Source organism: Calliphora vicina, chromosome 5, assembly GCF_958450345.1.
Source record: "Calliphora vicina chromosome 5, idCalVici1.1, whole genome shotgun sequence".
In the NCBI taxonomy this organism is placed as follows: Eukaryota; Metazoa; Arthropoda; class Insecta; order Diptera; family Calliphoridae; genus Calliphora; species Calliphora vicina.
Window position 1 is genome coordinate 113,705,443 of NC_088784.1, and position 17,976 is coordinate 113,723,418.

Here is a 17,976-nt window from a genome sequence, read left to right on the forward strand (position 1 = left end):
TATCGATGCGATCAAAAATATATAAACTTTGTTACATTTAACATTATTCAAATAAATACAAGAACAATAAAAATCTTTAGGTGATTTCTATAATTTCTAGAAATTAAAAAAAACTTTTATTTGAATAAATTAATATTGCAGATTCAAAAACTTATCAATTCATGTTTTTTGCAATAAATAATATAAAAATCAATAAAAAAAAGTTTATGGAACAATCAGATACACAGAGTTACGAAACATGTTATGGTTGCTTATGGGCGATTAGAAACATTAGTGTAAGAAAAACTCAAATTAATGATAAATTGTACATACAAATATATAACCTCTATGAATAATTTCTTATTATTAAAAATATGATGGGAAAAAATTCATGTTCGATTCAAAGAATTAAAAAAAAAAATCATTACATTGACTAACTTTTATCTGTGTGTTTTATTATGCTTCATTATTTAAATTAATTTTATATTTATGCAGTGTAATTTTTTTGATGAGGAAGTATGAGTATCTATGTATGCGAATGATTTTTAGAAATCCTTTTACACTTTTTCGAATAACATAAAGCTTTAAAAACATTCTAAATACGACATTTATACAAATAAATAAATGTCATTAGCAAACTGACATTCATTAGAGTAGGAACACCATATTTTGTAGATATAGTAAATGTCATGTTGAGTCTTTGTAGTTTTAAGCTAAATGAATATATTTCAAGGTTTACAAAATATAACCCAGAAATAAAAGTCCCGAAGACATTTCATTTCAATTCAATTATTTTTAAAATACAACTAACAATCAACTATTTTCAAATAATCTACAGTATAAATAATGATGACAACTTGTTGGTTTTAGCTACATTTGCGCACAATTCTAACAAAATACAAAAAACATTGAAAGAAAGAGACAAATTTATCTTAAAAATATTTTATATAAAAGTTGAAATTTACATTCAAATTAAATAAATAGTTTAAAACAATGTACATACAAAGGGCAGAAAAGGGTCTAATTTTTATTTATTCACTTAAAACACCGAAAGCAAAAAGGATAATTTTCTTCGGAGATTTTGCTTTTATTTTCATTAAATAGAAAATTAGATTTATATGATCCAGTAGGTGCCCTACTATTTCATGCAACAAAAGTAATTTGATGCAGAAAATCAAAGAATTTATTTATTTGTTTCGGAGATTTTGCTTTTATTTTCATTAAATAGAAAATTAGATTTATATGATCCAGTAGGTACCCTACTATTTCATGCAAAAAAAAGTAATATGATGCAGAAAATCAAAGAATTTATTTAGATTTGATAAAAGCCAAAACACTAAAGTTTTTAATTTGCTTTTTTATACAATTCGTTCACAGAAATATGTCATCATATATCGGGACAATATTGGAAACCCTATATCTTAGAAAACACTTGTTTTCAGGAGACTAAAAAACTATTTATTTCTCTTGTTTATGAGGAACAGTGAATTATTTCTTCTAATCAATTTAACTTCCGTTCTATATGACCTGTTGAATCAGAAATATATTTTTTTTGAGATGTAGAAATTTGAGAAATATTTATTGACATTTGTAAAAAATATTTTTTGTTAAGAATTAGTGTGCTGAATTCACAATTATTGATAAACTCAATGAATTTTTGGGTGATAAGCTAGTTCCTATGCTCATTTTATTGGTTGCTTAGGCCAGATCATCAGGAAACCTTTTCCCAAAAGGTTTTAGAAAAATAAATATATTATACAAATAAAACTGTAGAGTGAATGAGAATTACAGGCCAAACATATGATCTAGCCTAAGCAACCAGTGAAAATTCGCATAGGAACTAGCTTATCCCCTAACAATAAATTTTAGTGAATTTATCAATAATTGGGAATTCAGCACACTAATTCCCAACAAAAAAAAAATATATTGTTTTACAAATGTCAATAAATATTTCTCATGTAGATGTAGAAATCTCAAAAAAATATATATTTCAGTAATCCCGTATATATTTATTTTTTTAAATTTATACCACTGTGTGGGGTTTGTTGAATGGCTGACTTCATAAACGCAGTTTGCAAAGCAACACTGCAATGCATAGTGTTCATAAACTCAATAGATTTTGTTTAGGCAATGTCGTAAGTTCATTATTGCATGACAATGCTTTTCAATGCGCAACATTTGTCAAATTTGAGCATTATTTTTATTTACGATTCTTTAATAATTTTTGTGAGTTCTTTATAGAATTACCTTGCAGGCAAGAATTTAATATTTTCGTAGAAATGGCGGATTTATGGTAAGTTGTATTTTTGTTTATGTAAATATGTAATTTTACGGAAAGTTACAACTTGTTAAATTCTAAACAAAAAGCATTTATTTAACAATATTGCCATAAAGTATTGCTTTGCCTTGTAAACGATTTTCTTTACAGTGTTGCTTTGCAAACTGCGTTTATGAAGTCAGCCAATATTTTGACATTAAAAACTGATTTTCATGAAAATGTAAGATAGAGGGTATTGAATATAGTCCCTTGGTATGTGTTTCTATTATTAAATAAACAATATGAATTGAGTTTTCTAAGAAAAATATGAGTTTTTATTTTCCGACTGCTTAAGGATAAACCTGTATATCCAAACAATACTAGAATGGACCATTTATTTCAAAAATTTACTCTTTGGTATCATATATTAATTATTCTATTAAAGTTTTACTGCTTATGACACTTACCTACTACATTGAATGTGTACGACAGTGACATTTTTGGTTCGGTATTAATCTGACACTCATAAATGCCAGAATCTCTAGGTTGTGGATATTTTATTTGCAAAGTCCAATTTCCAGAATTTTCGGGACGTAAAACCTACAGTATAAAACATGAAATAAGTTCTTTGAGTATTAAGTCCAAGGCGTATTAACAAGGTGAGTGCATAAAATCAGCTGTTTCTTAATTCGCTGTGGTTTTATGTACACTATATGTCAAACATTGTTTATGTTTACATTTGTTATTGTAAATAACATAGTAATATTTTAATTCGCCTTGATTTTTACATTTAACGTACATTTTAACAAAAACAAATTGCCTGTTGTTTTTGCATTGTTGTATTTGTTGCCGGGACGCACTCACCTTGTTAATACGCCTTGATCAAGTCTAATTCGTTTTTAATTTATTAAATTACTTATCAAAAACACCAGCGATGACATATTTTTTATTATCAAATTATTACCTGAAATCGTTGATCTGAGGTGTAGGTTGTGGAGCCCGCCGTCAGGATATGTAAATCTCGTTTTCTAATCCATGAAACCTAAAAAAGAAAATGGAGAAAATAAAATTTTTAGCATTAACGATAGATATGTACATTAGAGTGACAATCAGTTGTATGGAAAAAAATTTTTGTTAAAAATTTGAAGAGTGCTGGGTGGAATATTGTGACGCTAGGCCTAAATGTTAAGTGCTGAAAATTTGAGCCAAATCGGGCAACGATTTCTGGACGCGCATCGAGGTCAAAGTTCAGATATATGCAAAATTATACTATTTATATGGAATACATAGGTGAAACTCGTTAACTTTCTGCATCTAAAAAATCTAATCTAAAAAAAAAAAATCGGCTGTCACTCTAATGTACATACATACATATTTATGTACGCATTGTACATTAGTGTCCCAAAAATAGTTATATTTTCTTATTTTCATGGCTGCTCAAGCATAACATGAAAGCTAATAGGGTATAGTATTTTTAAGATTTTTTTCAGATTTTTCGGAAGTGATTTTGAGGTCGCTCAAATCGAGTTTTTGCCAAAAATCGGGTTTGTCGGTTTTTTTTGAGTTTTATTCATAACTTTGTCAAGATCCACGATTTACATTACTTTTGAGGACACAGTTTAAAAGAAAAATGTCCGAGCTTTATTTTTGTGTGCAAACATTTTTAGTTTTTGAAATGAATTGTCTTACTAAGGTGCCCTATATTACAATTTTTCGAAATTTTTCCATAAATTTTTTAAATAAGGCTTTAAACTTTTAAAATTTTTATGAAAATTAAAAAAACTAAAAATGCAGTTTGAAAGCTCAATTAATTCTTAATAATTTAGAGACAACAATATTTGAATTTGCTTTTAGCTTTCCTGAGTTATATAAAGCAAACTAAAATTTTTGTGTACACAAAATGATTTTTATACCCCGCAATTTCAAAGATAAATATTGATACAAGCTTTTCTACTGCCAATTGGACGAAGCATATTGAATTTGGCTGGAATCGGTCCATTATTTCTACTAGCCCCCATACGATTGACCAATCTAAAAAAAAATAAAATCTCATAAATATCTTAGTTACAAAGATATCTAAACCAAATTGAGCAGAAATAAGTTTTATATAAGCTTAACTCGCGCCAACCATATTTTGTGACGATCGATCGGTCCATAATTAGTCATAGCTCACGTCAAGTGAACCAACTTTTAAAATCGATGTCTTCCAATCGGGATGAAATTTGCACCAAGGTTAGACCTAACAATATCTAAACTAGTTGGGACATATTTTGCTAAGAACAATAGGTAATAAACATTGATGTGAAAAATCACATGTTTGGCCAAAATGTCAAATTTTGAACCCCTTTAACTCCGAGAGTTCTTGACAGATCTTCTTGAAAAATTGTGTCTGAATTACTAACCTTGGTGCAAATTTCATCCCGATCGGAAGACATCGATTTTAACGTGAAATCCCCCATATATACATATATTGAAGTCAGCCAAGTGATCAGACATTAGTAACAATTTAAGCAATAAAAGTGATGGGCACTTTTATTTTATTCGCGATGGTGTGCATTATAAATAACACAGTACAACATTTTTCAGTTCATTGCTTTGGGACTCAATTCTGACAATTGCACGTGAAAGTAGACCCAAAAATAAGAACTTCTGCATCATTAGTTTTGTCAAGTTGGCTGCCGTATTAATTTAATGGCCATACGAATTTTTTTCCTCAAGGTGGATTTTTATCACTTTTTCTATATTTTAGCACGGTTATATCTCGTATACCGTACGGAATATCTCTTTTGTGGCTGAAGCAAAGTTGTAGATATTGAATAGTAGAAAAAAAGTACGGAACATACCTACCCGAAAAAGGTGCATCCAGTGCCTTAAAAATCGCAAAAATGCCCATTTTTTTTAATTTTTTACCAATTTTTCACCTTTTTTGCTCAATAGCTGGATTACAAATGCAATTATGGACTGATCACCATGAAATTAGGTCGTGTGATTTGTGTCTATATAAAAGTAATTTATCATGAATTTTGTATGTATACCATAATTTTTAACAGATTTATTCACTTTAAAGTGATTTTCGGAAGCGTGTCTTATATGTGAGCTATGACTAATTATGGACCGATCATAAACAAATTCGGTACATATAATTTGTTCGGCCCAAGGACGAACACTGTTGAAATTGGCTGAAATCGGTTCATTATTTCACCTAGCCCCCATACAAATGTCCTCCCGAAATTGGACTTTATCGGTTATAAATGTATTATTTATATATGTATATACACAAATTTAGCTCCAAATAAATTTTATATATACAAAATTCATGTCAAAAAATTTTATTATGATCGGTCCATAATTATTCATAGCTCCCATATAAGACCAGCACTTTAAAGTGTTAAAAATGATGGTATACATACAAAATTCATGATAAATAACTTTTATATAGACACAAATCACACGACCTAATTTCATGGTGATCAGTCCATAATTGCATTTGTAATCCAGCTATTGAACAAAAAAAGTGAAAAATTGGTAAAAAATTTTAAAAAATGCGCATTTTTGCGATTTTTAAGGCACTGGATGCACCTTTTTCGGGTAGGTATGTTCCGTACTTTTTTTCTACTATTCAATATCTACAACTTTGCTTCAGCCACAAAAGAGATATTCCGTACGGTATACGAGATATAACCGTGCTAAAATATAGAAAAAGTGATAAAAATCCACCTTGAGGAAAAAAAATTCGTAAGGCCATTAAATTAATACGGTAGCCAACTTGACAAAACTAATGATGCAGAAGTTCTTATTTTTGGGTCTACTTTCACGTGCAATTGTCAGAATTGAGTCCCAAAATCATGTGTTGTACTGTGTAAGTTGCGCAGCAACTGATTTGGCTTGTTTGCGTAATATATCGCCAAAGAAACAGCAACATGATCGTAAGCCACTCAAATGTGCTGACGTCGCGCAAGCAGCTTTTTTCAGCCCATTAAAATGTAAAAAATGTTCATGACTGATATACACTCACACACACTTATATATTGTTAAATTGTAGGATTTTACATACAGATTTACTGTCTTTATTTTTTGGAGTATGAAAATAGCATTTTATTTTATGATAATTTTCCCTAAATCTATTTCGAAAGCAAATTTGTGTATACATACGTGCATACATATGTATGTAAGTTTGTATACACAAATGTATATTAATTAGGGGTACAACCAAAATTAGTCCAAACTTTTTGAATGCATTGTGTTAATTTTAGTTTACTTTATATCTGTATATTCGTATGAATTTACTTTAAATTAAATAATTTAAATAAATTATCTTGCGACCTATAAGCAACATATATTCAGAATCTATAAATGTTAATCTGATTACAAAATTATTAAACACTATTATTAAAAATGTAAAAAATAATAAGGGTACTCATTTAAAGTTTTAAGTTTCCCCTCTTTTAAATTGTGTGCATGTTTATACAGAAAATTTATATTTGATAAAAATGTCAAATAAAAATAAATTCAACAAAAGCTTTAAATTTTTTTTTCAAATTGTATAAATTTGAATTTTAAAAATGTTGAATGATAGTTAAATCTTTGGAACAAACGGTGGTATACATAGTTTGGAGGATTTTGTTTATGTTCTATTTGTTGGTTTATATTTTCATACACAATGTTATTTAATACAATTATTAAGGGTCCTCATGTAAACGCTTAAATGCCTCGTAAACTGTGCAATATGTGCATTTTTACACTCTCGCAAATGAACTGTCAAAAAATGTATGCAAAATCGTTTGCACAACTCCGATAAGTTTGCGCGACAATTTAGACTCGCAAACTTGAATTTATTGTGCATTTGAGGAATCAGCTGCTTTTGTTTACTTTTATTAATAAGAAATAAAAATCAAATAAAATATACAGTGGTCGACATAAGTCTACGTACGACCACTATTTTTGCCACTTTATTAGAGAAAACCCTATGCACCAAAAAAAATGTTGTTGCAATGTAAACTTGCAAAATTATTTTGAATACTAACAGATAAGCATGCAATTTATTAAGTCTACAGTTCAAACAATATTCAGTAACTTTGAAAACACTGGTAGAGTTAAAAACAAGCTGCGAAGTGGTTGCCCAAAGAAACTACATCGTAGAGATGTAATCGTCATTTTAAAAGAAGTTCATCCACGAACAATTCAATGAACCTTAAATAATCATGGTAATTAAAGCAGAACTGCTGGTAAATTAGCGAACGGATCGCAAACTTCGTTTGGAATTCGCCCAAAAGCACTTTGAAAAGGACATGGAATTCTGGTAGCGAGTTTTGTTCACTCATGAGTTGAAGTATAACATATTTGGAAGTGATGGGAGAGAGAGTGATGGTGTTGGCAGTGTGATGGTTTGGGGTAATGTCGCTGCTTCTGGAGTGGGAAAGTTAGTGTTTATTGAGGATAATATGGATCGTTATCAGTACAAATCCATTTTGGAACAAAATTTTAAAGCATCCGTTGATATTTTAACTCTTGGTTAAAGTTGTATTTTTCAGCAAGATAACGTTCCCAAACATTGGTCTCAAATTGTCAAAGATTGGCTACTCTACCATGACAATTGTACACTAGCGTGTCCCAAAAAATTTTTATTGGGGCTCAAGCATAATTTGAAAGCTTATAGGGTAAAGTATTTTTGAGATTTTTTTTAGATTTTTCGGAAGAGGTTTAGAGGTCGCTCAAGTGGAGTTTTTGCCAAAAATCGGTTTTGTCGGCCTTTTTTGAGTTTTCTTCATAACTTTGTCAAGACTTGTGCTCGTTAAAATGATTTTCGGAAGTGGACCTTATATGGGAACTATGACTAATTATGGACCGATCGGCACAAAATTTGGTAGACGCGAATTTAGCTTATATAAAACTTATTTGTGCTCAATTTGGTTAAGATATCTTTATAACTAAGATATTTATGAGATTTTATCTATTTTTAGATAGGTCAATCGTATGGGTGCTAGTAGAAATAATGGACCGATTCGAACCAAATTCAATATGCTTCGTCCAATTGACAATACAAAAGCTTGTATCAAATTTATCTTTGAAATTGCGACTTGTAGTTTGATTACACTATTTTGTTGTAGGGTATAAAAATCATTTTGTGTACACAAAAGTTTTCGTTTGCTTTATATAACTCAGGAACGGTAAAAGCAAATTCAAATATGTTTGTCTCTAGATTATTAAGAATTAATTGATGTTTCAAACTGCATTTTCAGTTTTTTTCCAGAAGAATGGCAAAATATAACTCCGCAGAACTGGAAAATTTAGTTGCTTCGAAGCCCACACGCTTGTGCACGTGGCGGCCCAACGAAATATTGAATTTAATGAAAATTTGTATTCGCTGAAAAATGTTTATTTAGTGTACAGATGTATGTAGACTTTTGTCAACATATTTTTTTAATTTTTTGTGAATAAAAGTTAAATTAATTATAAATTTAGCGATATTTGTTTGTTAAATTACTAAAAATGCATTTGAAATAAAACTGCATCATTACTTTTACTTATTATGGTCGTATGTAGACTTTTGTCGGTCACTGTACGTTAAGCGTTTAATATTTTATTACTCAAATTACATATTTAAGTCGTAAAAAGTTATGCTTCATATTGATATTGTAATAAAATATCTGAAATTGTTTTAACAAGTATTAACAATTCAATAATAAAATTATTGGTTAATTTTCTAATCTAAATAATAAAGGTCATAGTTAAAAGTTAATTATGAGCAATGGGGTAAGTATATTTCATGAATTGCATTGGACTCAAAGAATGAATTATTTCACTTTATTCGAAATTAAGTTTTGGAAAAAAGTATGATCCAATACAGACAATAATCGCTGTCCATATTTATGTATGAAATTTTTCAACCAAAAATCACTGTCATATTCTTCTTTTTTTCAATGACTTAATCGTTTTTAATTAATTTTTTATTTTTATACCCTTCACCTTCGTGAGAAGGGTATATATAAGTTTGTCATTCCGTTTGTAATTTCTACATTTTTCATTTCCGACCCTATAAAGTATATATATATTCTGGATCCTTATAGATAGCGGAGTCGATTAAGCCATGTCCGTCTGTCTGTCTGTCTGTCTGTCTGTCTGTCTGTCTGTCTGTCTGTCTGTCTGTCTGTCTGTCTGTCTGTCTGTCTGTCTGTCTGTCTGTCTGTCTGTCTGTCTGTCTGTCTGTCTGTCTGTCTGTCTGTCTGTCTGTCTGTCTGTCTGTCTGTCTGTCTGTCTGTCTGTCTGTCTGTCTGTCTGTCTGTCTGTCTGTCTGTCTGTCTGTCTGTCTGTCTGTCTGTCTGTCTGTCTGTCTGTCTGTCTGTCTGTCTGTCTGTCTGTCTGTCTGTCTGTCTGTCTGTCTGTCTGTCTGTCTGTCTGTCTGTCTGTCTGTCTGTCTGTCTGTCTGTCTGTCTGTCTGTCTGTCTGTCTGTCTGTCTGTCTGTCTGTCTGTCTGTCTGTCTGTCTGTCTGTCTGTCTGTCTGTCTGTCTGTCTGTCTGTCTGTCTGTCTGTCTGTCTGTCTGTCTGTCTGTCTGTCTGTCTGTCTGTCTGTCTGTCTGTCTGTCTGTCTGTCTGTCTGTCTGTCTGTCTGTCTGTCTGTCTGTCTGTCTGTCTGTCTGTCTGTCTGTCTGTCTGTCTGTCTGTCTGTCTGTCTGTCTGTCTGTCTGTCTGTCTGTCTGTCTGTCTGTCTGTCTGTCTGTCTGTCTGTCTGTCTGTCTGTCTGTCTGTCTGTCTGTCTGTCTGTCTGTCTGTCTGTCTGTCTGTCTGTCTGTCTGTCTGTCTGTCTGTCTGTCTGTCTGTCTGTCTGTCTGTCTGTCTGTCTGTCTGTCTGTCTGTCTGTCTGTCTGTCTGTCTGTATGTCTGTCTGTCTGTCTGTCTGTCTGTCTGTCTGTCTGTCTGTCTGTCTGTCTGTCTGTCTGTCTGTCTGTCTGTCTGTCTGTCTGTCTGTCTGTCTGTCTGTCTGTCTGTCTGTCTGTCTGTCTGTCTGTCTGTCTGTCTGTCTGTCTGTCTGTCTGTCTGTCTGTCTGTCTGTCTGTCTGTCTGTCTGTCTGTCTGTCTGTCTGTCTGTCTGTCTGTCTGTCTGTCTGTCTGTCTGTCTGTCTGTCTGTCTGTCTGTCTGTCTGTCTGTCTGTCTGTCTGTCTGTCTGTCTGTCTGTCTGTCTGTCTGTCTGTCTGTCTGTCTGTCTGTCTGTCTGTCTGTCTGTCTGTCTGTCTGTCTGTCTGTCTGTCTGTCTGTCTGTCTGTCTGTCTGTCTGTCTGTCTGTCTGTCTGTCTGTCTGTCTGTCTGTCTGTCTGTCTGTCTGTCTGTCTGTCTGTCTGTCTGTCTGTCTGTCTGTCTGTCTGTCTGTCTGTCTGTCTGTCTGTCTGTCTGTCTGTCTGTCTGTCTGTCTGTCTGTCTGTCTGTCTGTCTGTCTGTCTGTCTGTCTGTCTGTCTGTCTGTCTGTCTGTCTGTCTGTCTGTCTGTCTGTCTGTCTGTCTGTCTGTCTGTCTGTCTGTCTGTCTGTCTGTCTGTCTGTCTGTCTGTCTGTCTGTCTGTATGTCTGTCTGTCTGTCTGTCTGTCTGTCTGTCTGTCTGTCTGTCTGTCTGTCTGTCTGTCTGTCTGTCTGTCTGTCTGTCTGTCTGTCTGTCTGTCTGTCTGTCTGTCTGTCTGTCTGTCTGTCTGTCTGTCTGTCTGTCTGTCTGTCTGTCTGTCTGTCTGTCTGTCTGTCTGTCTGTCTGTCTGTCTGTCTGTCTGTCTGTCTGTCTGTCTGTATGTCTGTATGTCTGTATGTCTGTATGTCTGTCTGTCTGTCTGTCTGTCTGTCTGTCTGTCTGTTGAAATCAGTTTTCTGAAGACCCCAGATATCTTCGGGATCCAAATCTTCAATAATTCTGTCAGACATGCTTTCGAGAATTTTGCTATTTAAAATCAGCAAAATCGGTCCACAAATGGCTGAGATATGAGGAAAAAACCAAGACAACCTCGATTTTTGACCTATTTTTTTTACCTATATCTGGATTACTAAGACATTAATATAGACAATATGGATATCTAATGATAGATATTTCAAAGACATTTGCAACGACATATATAAGACCATAGTAAGTTGGACCTACAATGGGTCAAAATCGGGAAAAAAATTTTGAACCCGAATTTTTTTTTTTAAAAAAAAAATTGAAAAAACCAAAAAAAAATTTTTAAAATTTAAAAAAATTTAAAATTTAAAAAAAAAAATTTTTAAATTTAATAAAAAAAATTTAAAATAACAATCGAAAAATTTTTTTTCCAAAAAATTCAAAAAACAACTGGAAAAAAAATTAAATTTAGTTTACCTAAAAATATTTAAAATTTTGAAGTATAATTTGGTGAAGGGTATATAAGATTCGGCACAGCCGAATATAGCACTCTTACTTGTTTTATATTATTTTTGTCCAACTATATTTTTATTACTAGCAAATAAATGTCATGAAATATATTCGTATCGACAAATATTAATTACAAATAAATATTTAGGGGATTCAAACGGTCTCCTATTAGGTCGTATTGTCATAATGTCATAAAATATTTTTTTAGTTTAAAAATATTTTTGTTGGGTTTCAAACAAAAAAGTTATAAACTAATAAGACTTTTTAAACTATTGGGGGATTCAAACGATCACCTATTAGGTCGTATTGTCTTAATGTCGTAAAATATTTTTTTAGTTTAAACAAATTTTTGTTTAAAAATATTTTACGACATTATGACAATACGACCTAATAGGAGACCGTTTGAATCCCCCATATGTTTATTGGTTTGTCATAAAATAGCACATTTTTTGTTTGCAGCACAACAAGAACTTGTTTAAACTAAAAAAATATTTTACGACCGTATGACAATACGACCTAATAGCATACCGTTTGAATCCCCCAATTGTTTTAAATTTAAATAAATTATGGATTAAATTTCCAAAAAATTAATAAGATTTTTAGCTTTGCTATATTTAAACCCTTTTCATAGCAATTAAAAAAAGTAACAATTATGAATAACTTTTAAATTATTAGTAATTATTTCCATAAAAAATTTTAACTTTTTTGCCATGATGAAATCTTAGTAATAGTTATTTGAGATCTTTTTACAAATAGTATTAAAGTGTAAATTTCAAATTATTTGAGTTAGATCAACGATATACTAAGATGTAGGGTATACAGTTGGATATTCAATTAATCGGGTTTCTAGTTTAATCGGTTAATCGAGCAAATAATTAATCGAGGTTTAGATTTAAGGTTAATAATCGGTTAATTTAAAATTATTCGATTAACCGAATAATTTATATTTTCATATCAAATTGAAAATACAATAACGAATTTTGTATACAAAAACATAAAAAAAGGCAAATAAGGTATTTGAGATCATTTTTGTAAACATATCGCCTATTTGCTGCAACAACATCATTACTCAAAATCCATGTTTATTGAACTGAGTAATACAAAATATGCGCTGTTCTATAATCTTTCATATAGTTTTATCAGTTTTAAAGAAAATAAATTATTTTTTGTGTGAGGGTGTTTTTTTGTTGTAAACATTGTAAAAATTCATGTTTTCTCGTATATTTGATAAGTAATAATTTGGTTAGAAAGATATTAAAATCTCCTATTTAAATTTCTGAAATCGCATGACTTGTTGAAAATTTATTTAAGAAATAGTAAAATGTCATAAAATATTCAAAGATGTTTTTCTCGAAACGACTTTTTTTGAATTATGACGTTGTTGCAGCAAATGAGCGATGTGTGAGTTTTGTATAGTTTTAGTGAGATCTTCTGAAATAATCTTTTATAAAAAGAATATAATTTAAACGATTTTTTTCTTTAGATTTAATAAAACTTTTCTTGGAAAAAACTCTCTCGCTGATTGTATATTTTGGAGAAATCAAGAATATTCCTTTTTGGATTGTTTTAGATATTGATTAATTTAATAGTTTCGTTCAGTTATGATAAAAGACTCATTTCAAAAAAAACAAAGTTTCAAATACATGTAAATTAAATATGTCAGTTGTTGTACATACTCACTAAACATGTTTATTGGATGTTCAAAAAATATCTAATTTTAATTTGTATTTGAATTGAAATGGAAAAATAAATACAAAAAAAAATTTAAGTGCAAAAAAAAGGAATTTCGGTTAATCGGTTAATCGACACAAATTAATCGGTTTATTTGTTATTTGAAAATCGGCAATTTCAAATTATTCGAACAGTTAACCGTCCAAAATTAATCGGTTAACCGATTAACGGTTAATCGATTGAATACCCTAGTATACAGTATGAAATAACATCTTCTTCTTTTCTATCATCCAAATATAGTCATGTGTGCGGAAATTAAATGACGGCTTGGATAAATGTATAGGTAAATAAGTTGGTATATGAAGCATTCCGTATGGGAGTTAGTATCTGTGAATTCATAAGTAAATACGTGTGTAATGTTTTATATTCAATCTTTTCTCTTCCTTGCGTAGGCTTTATATTTATATTTGTTGCTGTTGCTATTGTTGTTTTGTTACATCAAAATTGTTATTTTTCTTAAATTGGTTCTTATTTTTATGGTTAAAAGTTTCATTTTCACTTTGTTTTCTTTTTTATTTAGGGATTATTTTTCTTATTGTGTGATTGCGTGAAAAAATGTGTCCTTTATATTTTATTGTTTTTATATTTTTTTCATTTCCATTCTCTTCCCTCAGTTCGTTTTTCTTTTCTTTTCCACTTTAACTTCCTTATCGTTGTGTTTCCCTTTTCTCTATAGAGAATGTATGTTTGGGTGTGTGGTTGTGTGTGTGTGTGTGTGTCTTGTTATATGTATATTCTCTCCCTATTTACACATTGTTGTTATTTATTTAATGACTTTAGTTTTGTTATTGCTGTTGTTTTGATACTTAATTTTAATTACAGTTTTGTCTAAAACAAAACACAATTTAAACCAATTCACATTTCAAATGTTTTTGTGTGTAGTAGACTGTATTTGTGTCTATTTAAGGCCCTGAGTCGTAAGTCGACCTTTCATAAGGTTAACATGTAGTATGTATGTATAACCCAGCATACTGCAATTATTGTGTGGAAGTGTAGTTGACAAATGTGTTAAACAATATTCAAATTTTAAAACACGTCGCTGGGTTCCACAGAGTGGGTTGCTTTTAATAATTATTAGAGGACAAATGTAAGATTTTAAACAAATGCATATTTTTCTTGTTTGTGTTTGTGGGTTTGTGAAATGCTTTCAGGACATTATGAAAATTTATAGTAATTAATATTTAAGCAAAATATTATTGTTATTCATTATTTTATATTAAAAAGTTTTTAAATCAGTGCTGCCTTGTGTTTACAAAGTCTTTTAAAGGAAGTACAAAATATTTATTTAATGAAAATTTTAATTGTATCAAAATGACAACCTACAACCACAAACAAATTGTGAACAAATTGAAGGAAATGAAACTTGAAACTACAGGGAATTGAGTGCTAAAAGTTTAAAACTAAATTAATATTTAATATTCTTCAGATCAATTTAAGAGTGTGCTGTCTAGCTACGTGGTTTTAAAATGTATATCACGGATTTCATCAGAAAACTAAAATTCGTGGTTACCGGTCCAGGGTTGGATTTTAGATTTTGTACATAGCAGTTAATGACATAATAGCTGCATGTCTGTCGTCTTTTACTTAAAATTCCATAAAAACAAATTCGATTATTGCATAAATAAATATACTCTCTGTTTGTTATATTTTGTTAAAATTTGTTCATCCCTTTTTTATGGAAACAAATTTGTAGGTATTAAAAAAATCGCTTTGCTTACAGTTAAAATCACGTAATACGAAAACATTAAAAGCACTCGAGCGTTAAATATTGCGTTTTAATGCGGCAACATACTTTTTTCTCTTTCTTCATTTTATTTTAAATTTAAATTTTTATTTAAGCTTGTAGAAATTAGCGGCGTCAGAGCATAAAAAGTTTACCGTAAAAATCAAAGACGATAAACAAAAAAATCATTCGGGTTTTCGTTGTTGCTGTTGTTTTTTTAAACACATAAGCCTTTATTGTTTTTGAAAAGCAAAAAAACTTAAGCCCAAACAAAAAGGGTCTGCAGTTTGGGCCAATACTCTTTCATAGGAGAAAGGAAAAAAGGTCTTAATTATGCTGTTATTGTTTTTAATTCATTGATGTTTGTAAACACGTTTTAACAATCACTTCTTTTCCATATATTATACGAGTACTTTTCTTTTCGGTCTATGAACATCTTTAACAAGCGCAGAAAGAACGGTTTCTTAAAGATCCATTAAAGAAAATTCGAATTTTATTTGCTCATGTTTTTTTTTTAAATTTGTTAACTTAATTACTTAAATAAGAAAGTATCTCTTATTTAACAGAAGACAAATTAACTGCTATTTCATTTAATATGCTCCAATGATTTTGGAAAAGTAGAAAATAAAACATAAACTTTTTTACATTTTTGAATAAATACAAAAACTCTTATTATTATATTTGTATCAGATTTGATATAGCAGTTCTTGAGTTTACACTTTTTTCGGGTCATTTTGGAACAAAAACCTCACCCACAAAAACCATTTTTTAAAGTCAAAATTTTCTCAAATTTGTATTACTTTTTTTATAGTAAAACGTCGAATAAAAAAATTATCTCCAAAATGTACCACTTTTTTGACAACCACAAAAAAGTAATACCATTTTTTGAAATAACTCTTAATAGTCTATTCGACTATGCTAGAGCCATTTTGATATTTGCAAAAAATGTAAAAAAGTTATCGCCCTAATACGTATGTATGTATATGTAGTAGGGTATTCAACCTATTTATTTTGGTCGGTATCGAATAATTTGGTCGAATAACTCAAAATAACAAATAAACCGATTAATTTGTATCGATTAACCGATTAACCGAAATTTCTATTTTTTGCACTTAAACATATTTGTTTGTATTTATTTTCCCGTTTTAATTCAAATACAAATGTAAAATTAAATATTTTTTGGAACATCCAATAAACAGTAGTGAGTATAACAAATGATATTATGGGGTGTGGAAACAAAGACAGCAATCTACATTTTTTTCATGAACTGAATTAATGATGCCATCTTGTTACATTTGTTGAATGGCAGTACCAGATTCGCTTTCATTTAATCAATATATATGGTCAAAACCTGACGATTGAAAAAAAGACAGCAATATCCAGCTGACTTTGTTTCGCACACTTTATAAGGTTTTAATTTTCTTAGAAATGTTAACATATTTTGCAAAAATATACATAAGTTATGTTTTTTATTTTTTTTGCTAAAATAAAAGTAACAGGTAGAATTACGCGATGTTATTGTATTATTAATTATGGAGTTGAAAATTTAAATCCTCACCTCATTTCTTTACAATTAAAATAAAATTGTATATAATTTTCTTTTAATTAATATGTATGTATATTACATAATAAATATGAGTATTTTTATAAGTATTTTCTTCATATTATCATTAAAAATAATTAATTTCAACAAAAATCGATTAGGTATTTATTATTTTATAACAAAGTATCTCCAAAATTGGTTATTTCAAAGACAGCAATGTCCACTTTGTTGAAATAAAACACAGCAATCTGCAAATTTCAGGTCGCATTTATCCGCAAACCTCAGTGGGGATAACGATCAAACTTGGTTGGTATATTTGTCGTTTTCTTCTATACTAATTTTGTTTAGAAATACAAGTTTTTCTTATTTATTTCGAAAACAAAAAAAAGAGGTTTTTATATGCTTAGAAAAATCTAAAAAGAAAAACTGAAATGTTGGATATTCTCTATCATGCCTTACTTTCGATTTCTCCAATGTCTACAATCATCGCTAGAGTTTTTTCAAAGTCAAGTACACAAAATTCATACACTCAGAAAAGTTCTACAGTAACTGATTGTAGTTTATTTAAAAGTTTTCCGTTAAGTTAAAAATTAATGCAAATTAAGAAATTTTGTTCAAAAAAACAAACTACAAAAAAAATTGATTTTCAGCACAGTCAATGTTTTCAGTCATTTCTGTTTCGATATTAATTTAAATAAGAAATAAAAATGAAAAAGAAATATTGATATGTTTTAGTTGTCAAAATAAAATATTTCATATACAAAAATTTTAAATATACACTTAGTCGACAAAACTCTACATACGATATCGACATTTCATTTAATTTGCGAATAATTTTATATTTAATGTTTAATCTTTGAAAATGACCACTTGTAAATATTTATCAGGGTATACTTTACATTACTGCAATACATTTTTTTAAAAAACTATCGTCATTGTTTGTTAAAATTGAAATTGTTGCAATATTCTACATATGAAGCGTTGCAAAAGTCTTCATACAACTTTTACTTCTATACGAAATTGTTATGATAAAGCCGTTAATTTCACAATTGATCAGTTGATTTAGATTTATAGTAGCTGCGTGTGTGAGATTTGGTGCTAATTTTTTATTAATTGTAACACAATGAATAGCAAGTTTGATGTGCAAAAAAGGTAAGCATTTTTTTAACTTTTAATATACTATTCCTACAATTCAGATATCTGTCACATCTTTTGGAGTTTGTCCAAAGAATGAAAGATACATACCATTTAAAATGACTTAACATTGTTCTATAACAATTCAAGTTGCTACTTCTTATTAAGATATTTAATAAAAACTACCCTCTTATAGTAATTTATAATTATTGTTCCATTTATAGGTAATACTTATACTCCTTGA

The 17,976-nt window shown here is 30.0% G+C and overlaps 1 protein-coding gene across 1 annotated transcript in view; it reads right to left on the bottom strand.

The window, feature by feature from the left end:
* dpr1 (defective proboscis extension response 1) overlaps positions 1-17,976 on the bottom strand; it is a 215,374-nt gene that overhangs the window by 43,621 nt on the left and 153,777 nt on the right. The window contains exons 3-4 of the mRNA XM_065513057.1: positions 3,201-3,278; positions 2,704-2,836 (exon numbers count right to left, since the gene is read on the bottom strand). Coding sequence (XP_065369129.1) covers positions 2,704-2,836; positions 3,201-3,278 — 211 coding nt within the window. The remainder of the gene's footprint in view (positions 1-2,703; positions 2,837-3,200; positions 3,279-17,976) is intronic.